This window comes from Pteropus vampyrus, unplaced genomic scaffold (genome assembly GCF_000151845.1).
Source record: "Pteropus vampyrus isolate Shadow unplaced genomic scaffold, Pvam_2.0 Scaffold635, whole genome shotgun sequence".
Lineage (NCBI taxonomy): Eukaryota > Metazoa > Chordata > Mammalia > Chiroptera > Pteropodidae > Pteropus > Pteropus vampyrus.
Window position 1 is genome coordinate 313781 of NW_011889416.1, and position 7027 is coordinate 320807.

At 47.6% G+C, this 7027-nt stretch overlaps 1 protein-coding gene and 1 pseudogene across 1 annotated transcript; both read left to right on the forward strand.

Annotated features, from left to right (window-relative positions):
* The first annotated feature begins 764 nt into the window (after positions 1 to 764).
* Positions 765 to 1811, forward strand: LOC105308891 (Y-box-binding protein 3-like). Its single transcript, XM_011384954.1, has one exon. The coding sequence runs from the start codon at positions 765 to 767 to the stop codon at positions 1809 to 1811; it is 1047 nt and encodes a 348-aa protein (XP_011383256.1).
* Positions 1812 to 6908: 5097 nt separating this feature from the next.
* LOC111733775 lies at positions 6909 to 7027 on the forward strand (annotated as a pseudogene).

A 7027-nucleotide genomic window follows, 5' to 3' on the forward strand; every position in this document is an offset into this window, starting at 1 on the left:
ACAGAGTTCAACAGGGTTTTCAGAACATTGTAGTTACAAAGTGTTCTCACTCATCTTCGCTACTTTACAAGCCTGACACGAGTCTAGATAAACTTGCGCTAGTTTAGTGTCCTCTCAGTACTAGCATTCTAGGCCTGGCAGGTTTCCTCTGCCCCTCTGCAGGAAAACAAAATAAAGAAACAAACAATAAAACACAGCGGGCTTCTTTGATTGGGTCTTAATTTCCCGCTATTGTTATTTTGTCTCTCAAGTTACACAAAATGCCTCTTACAGAGAGGACACAAGGGATTGGACTAGGACCAGGGTTTTGTGAGAGAGTGCCCTTAGGAAGTTGTGAATCTCCCCAACCAAGGGAGAGAGATGGAAGGTGGGTCCTCTCTTCACATCCACTCAAGCAAACAACAGGGTCTTCAAAAAGACCACTCCCTAGAGCTTCATGTGTGCCCCTTCTCCACGGGGGACCAAGAGGTGCTGTGACGTGGTGCCAGGTGCACGTGGCAGAGCCCACCTGCCCCGCCCCCGTTAGAGCCGGGCCTAGGACCCTCCCCGCCATTGAGACGTCACCACAGCAGCCTTGTTGCCCCAGGAGACGCCACAGCCCACTCCCAAGAGTCTCGGGGCAAAGCCATAGAGTCCTTGGCCCTGACCCGCGTCCCTCCCAGAGCTAGGCTCCCGCTTGCAGACGGATCCTCTCCCTCAACACTCCCCATCCCCGGGACAGAGTTCCCGCATATTTCTTTGAGAAGAAGAGAAAGGAAGTCCTCATGAGTGAGAAAGGAGAGGTCACCCTCAGGAAGGGGACCGCTTCAGTCTTCCCTCAAGCCGCGCGGAAAGATCTTTTGTCCTTGGGAGGCGGAGATTCTCCCCGGGCCCTACTGGCCAGCAACCTCAGCGGGGACGCGATCTCCGAGGCCACCGCGGCGGCGGGCGCCAAGAAAAAGGCGCCCAAGAAGGTCGTCGCCAAGGGGGTGCGTGGCTCTGTGAAGTGGTTTAATGTGAAGAAAGGATATGGTTTCATCAGCAGACACGATACGGAGGAAGACGTGTTCGTGCACCACACGGCCATCGCCCGGAACAACCCTCGCAAGTACCAACGCAGCGTGGGCGACGGCGAGACGGTGGAGTTCGACGTGGTGCAGGGCGAGCGGGGCACCGAGGCCGCTAACGTGACCGGGCCGGCAGGCGCCCCAGTGGAGGGCAGCCGCTTTGCCGCCAACCGCGCCGGCGTCTACCGCGGCTTCTACATCTGCCACCGCGCGCCTCAGCCTAGCCGTCCCAGGGGCGCCGAGGACGACGTCGACGAAAGCGAGGGCGGCGGCGACGGCTTCACCATGACCCGAGGCCCGAGGCGCCGCCTGCCCAGCCCGCCCCCAGACCAATGGCTGCGGCGCTGCTCGCCCTTCCGCGGGGCCCAGGCCGTGCCCGGCCGCCCCTCGATCTTCATTCCCGACCGCGGCCTGCAGGCCGCCCACCTGCCTGGGCCCGCCCCTGCCGCAAGGCCCCAGGGCGCACCGCCAGCGCGGAAGCCCGGCCTCAGCTACCGGCTGAGTCGCCCTAGGGGCCGAGGCCGCGCTCTTGGTCCCAAACCCTCGTCCGGCATCTCCGAGGAGCTGACATGGAAGGACAAGGAGAGTGGCCGCGTTGCTGGAGGCCTGCAGCAGAGGCCCCCGCCATTCTATGGATCCCGCCGCCCCAACCCGGAAGGAGCAGAGGGCAAGATCCCCAAGGGCCCTTCCGAAGCACCGGTTCGTGTAGCCAAGAAGAGCAGCCCCGCAGTCGTGGATGCCCCCTCCAAGGCTCAGGCCGAGTAACAGCCCGACTCCCTCCCCAGGGACTCCCTGGCCTGCGCTGCAGGTGATGTCCCCTTGAGGAGATGGTGCCCCTTGGCGCTACACAGTCCCAACATCCATTATTGACTGTCGGATTTGTGCTCTGAGGAAAATACATGCCCTTGCCCCAAGGTTTGGGGGTAAACTACAACAACTATATCTAAACTCCCTCTTACCAGCTGCTTTGGTAGTTTCTGCACACACACACACTCACACGCACACATCCAGACAAGCACACATGCCTCTGAATCTATTCTTTTTAAACATCTGACCAGAACCACAGCTATTCTGCATCCCCAGCTGAATTAGTTGAGGTACTTTAAACATATTTCTATTTTTAATGCAAAAACGAAGACGATCTTACATTGCTGCGTGATGTTACTCACCTGAGTGGTCGTTTTCTCAATAAATCATTTCATGATAATTTTATCTGTTATCACTGTTGTCTGATTTTTAAAGCCTGTAGGACATAATTGTACTGAGAATCCATTCAGTCCTTTTTTTCAGAACTGGGTTTAGCAAACATCATACCTGTTCTCTTAACAAATCACAAACTTAAGACTAATTCTGGGCTTATGCATTGAACTACTCAGGATATTCTAAAGGGTTAGAAGACACGGAGAGGGAAGAAGTGTTCCCATCATTTTTCTTTTTCATCCTCTTCCCCTGTCCTGCCATTAGAGCAATAAGTCTGGAGGGTGGGCTCATCTACCCACACTTACTGCTTAGGTACTCTCTGAGGCTAAACACAAAAAGCCGAGCAAAACACAATGACAAGAAAATTTGGCTCTCTGGAAACAGATTTTGCCTCTGAATGTTTGTCTTCTTTCACTAATACCATTTCAGTATTTTAAAGAAAGTGGACATGAGGGGCTAAGGGGTGGGAGAAATGGGGAGATGTCGGTCAAAAGGTACGAACCTTCAGTTATAAGATGAATAAGTTCCAGGGACCTAATGTACAGCATGGTGACTATAGTTAACAATACCGTTTTATATACTCAAAAGTTGCATTAGAGTACAGCTTTAATGTTCTCACCATGACAACAACAAAATGGTAATTATGTGAGGTATAGGATGTGTTAATTATCTTTATCTTGGTAAACATTTCACAGCAAATACATCTTAAATTTACACACTATATGTCAGTTATATCTCAATAAAACTAGAAAAAAAACTGGGGAGAAGGAGGAAAGGAAAATGGGCATGGAAGCCGGTATCATTGTTGTCATGAGGGCCTCTGGAGCTGAAGAGAAACATCTGGACCACAGATACCATCTGTCTTTTAGGTTGAGTCCATCCAGGGGGCCTGTGGAGGATTCCAGGAAGGCTGAGCAAGTGAGGTTCAGCCCAATTCTGGCCCTTTCTCATCAAAGAAGCTCTGACTTCCCTATCCCGCTTTTCATTTGAACATGTAGTGGGGTTGAGGGTGGGAGGCAGGGGTTAAGGGGTGTGTGCAATTAACAAATTTGAAGCCAATGCAAGTCTTTAAAACCACATTTTAGAAATTAAGGAAATTGTATTAACAATAACAAAATCAAAGTACTTTTCTTGTTTTAATGTTGAGGCAAATTAAACCACATTATCGACTAGCATAAGGGATTTGAAGAGTGTGTATTCAATCATTCATTATGGCTAAATATCCTCAATTGATTGGAGCAGACGCAGTAGAGATTACTCATTTGACAAATACTTGAGGGCCCATTTGTGCCAGACTCTATCCTGCCAAGCACTGGGAGTTGTATCATGGTGAAGAAGATGGTTTCTTTTCTCAAGGAGCCCATGGTCTAGTGGAGAGTGAGACAAAACTGGCAATGACTACACACACAATGGAGCCCTGCTGAGAGGAAACTTCCATGACCTAGATGGCAGGGTTGGCTCCTTGTTAAGAGAATCACTACTTGGATACCTGAATTTAAAATTACATCTTGGAGGCAGGTCTAAGATGGTGGAGTAGGAAGACTCTGAGCACACCTCCTCCACCAACACACACACACACACACACACACACACACACACACACGGAATATATAGAGAGGGACCATATTGAGAAGGGTAGGAGTATTATATTAGACTGAAATGAGGTAACCACGGGAATCCCACCCCAAAAGAGAGATCTGCAGTGGGTGGGGATATCACTGAGGGGTCTGTAGGGGGGACTCGCCTGCTGAGAGGCACAGGGATAAAACAGCGATTTAAAGGGCACCCAGACTATACATGAAAAAAATCCATTTTCTAACACCAAGGCGTCTGCCAAATGTGAGGAACTGCGGGAACTCTTCTTGATCTGAGGAACCAGCAAACGCCCTTGTTTTCATGCCTCCTCCACCTAGATAGCGCTATGGGAGCCTAGTCCCAACGCTTCAGCCACCCTGCACAGTGCACCCGCACCCGGGCCACCTCGCCCTGCATTAGCTGCAGCCCCAGTCAGCCGGCTTACGAAGGCACCTAGTATTAACTGTAGCACCAGCCTGCCAGTCCCCAGGGTGCCCCGAGAGCCTTGTGCCCCAGGCCAACTCAGGGAGTGCCTTCTGCAGCTCCATTCACTCAGGCTCCCAGGGAATCCCCAAAGTTGTACACTCTGGCTCTGAGACCCCTGAAGCCCCATTCAGCCGACCGGAGGGAGCCCCCTTTGGCCGCCCACCACGCCCCACATTCTCTGCAACCACAGACAGCGGGCCAATTGGGACACTCCAGGCACCCCTGTAGCCCTGGCAACCTCAACCAGATCTTGTTACAACTGCACAGCCCAGCCCGCAGGCTCCCCAAGGCAGAGAGAATAAGTTTTGTGAAGGGCAGGATGAGGAAGGCAGAATTCAGATAAGTAATGGGGAGCATGTCCTTAACTTGTGACCACTTTCCATAAATTTAGATTTAAATTTAATGTATACAAAGACTACACTAGGAAGCTCACATGAGCTTCCTAGTGTAGTCTTTGCTTTTAATCTTTTTTAATCTTTGTTTTCCAGATATAAAAAATGTTAGGTAGTTAGGCATGAGCGACAGGAGCCAAGGCCCAGCTCTGTAACCATAGAAACTTCCCTTGAAGACCTTCTTTAAGTTCCTCCCAGACATATCTCACTTTTAGGATTATAAATTACCCCAAATCCTATTGCACAAAGGCCATAAAAGCTGCTGGCTAAATCAGCTACAAAGGCATGGGCAGAAAGTACAGCCCATAACTTTAGTCTCATTATACCATCATTACAATGTTATGACTATGCTTAGAAGTTCATGAATCTAATTATAACAGACTGAATGCTGGGTAAACACATGCACAATACACAAAGTGTTATATAGCAGCCAAATGTCAGTCAAGGTGACTTCATATTGATTATCTAGGCCCTCCCATCGTGGTCCAAATATAAACAGACCTTCCCATTCATGCATTGTTACAGCACTCCTGGCTGGAAACCCACTCCTTCCTTTGGTGCGTAATATCTTATGTCTTCATCTCCTAAAGTCCACAGGGTTTCAGCCTCCCCTAGCATGGCCTGTCTGCTTCTAAAATGTACTTTCAATAAGTCTTACTTTTTCTCAGCCACCTGTAATTCTTTGCAGTGGGGAAGAACTGAGGGACAACACACAAAGCCATGTCCACTGTCCTCCTCTTCCCCGCCCTCCACCCCCAACGCCGCTGGGGCTACTCTGGATTTCACATCACCCCAGCGGTGACAAGAAATGTTTTTTTTTTTCCCTAAGCTACCTATGACCTATGGCTTTTTGGTAAATTATACCTTTGTAGACGAAATTAAAACAATTATCTTTTCCTTCCTACCTGATCTCTCAAAAATGTCAGGTATCTTAACTAAGCCATTTATGACTAAATTTAAAAATGTGAACTCCTGGATTCATGATTAGAGCTCTTGAACCTAAATAGGCTGTTCAACCAACATTGTTGGGATGGCTCATTCTGGGCATGTTATGTCCTTGTAGGTCCTTCATTCCCTACAGAGCTCTTGAACTTAAATAGGCTGTTCAACCAACAAAAGGAACTGAAGCAGATGACATCTGTTGTGGACAACTAACCCAAAATTCTGGACCAGTCCTGTATAACCTACACCTTCATTTTTTCCCCTTTACTTCTGTTGCTTCCTATCTCACAAATAATTTGAGAAGCCAACCGCACACTATAATAAATATTATTTCCTTTTTCCCCTTAATTTCTGACAGGAAAAAAGTAACTCAACATTGGGCATCATCTTTAAACCTACTTCACAGGTCAAAACATGCAACTGGTTGCACACAAAGTCAAACATGTTTAATATCCAGTGATGTCAACCCCAGTAAAGGTACCAGATTTGAAACCATACTTTTTCCTTCGGCAGATATTTCAATGAATAAATACATGATTAGAAACTTTTTGAAAACCTTAGAGGTACTGCAATGACTACCACTGCAATAGCCAACCAGGAAAAATATTTAAATTTTCTTGCACGAGTTAGATTAGACAATAAAATTACCCTTGACTATATCTTAGCTAAGCAAGGTGGAATTTGCTTTGTTGTTAATATTTCCTGCTGTGTTCAGATAAAACACCTCTGGTAAAATGAAGATGGGACCAAATAAAATCTGGCACAAACCAAATGATTAAATACAATGTCTGCTGACATCTCATGATTCTTTAATATCTTCAGCTACTGCCCTCAGGTATTGCCTACCGGTTCAGATCCATTCTGTAAATTGGACTTAACATTTTGTTTGTTATTATAGAATTTTTTTGCTGTTATAAAACTTTGTTTTATATAGCTCGATGTTATAAAAACACCAGTCTAATAATAGTTGCTCAACATTTTGAAATGATCACTAAGTCCTATGAGGCTTCATGTGAGAAACCTCAAGAAACTACAGAAGATGTTTGCCCTTAAAAAAAACATGACGGTAAAGCCTTTCTCTGTTCTGGCACTCTTGTGGCTCAAATGTGGCCTAAGGCTCCCAGGAAAAACACTTCCTCTCTTTTGTGGCACATGAGATACCAGAAATGAGCCTTTCTGGGAATGAAGGACCTACAAGGACATAACATATCCAGAATGAGCCATCCCAACAATGAAAGATCAATGATGCTTTTAATAACTAAGGACAGTCTACAGCTATACCACCCTGAACACGCCTGATCTTGTCTGATCTCGGAAGCTAAGCAGGGTCGGGCCTGGTTAGTACTTGGATGGGAGACCACCTAGGAATACCGGTTACCGTAGGCT

Excerpts from the sequence above, each read along its gene's own strand:
- LOC105308891 (XM_011384954.1), top strand. The coding sequence starts at position 765 with ATGAGTGAGAAAGGAGAGGTCACCCTCAGGAAGGGGACCGCTTCAGTC.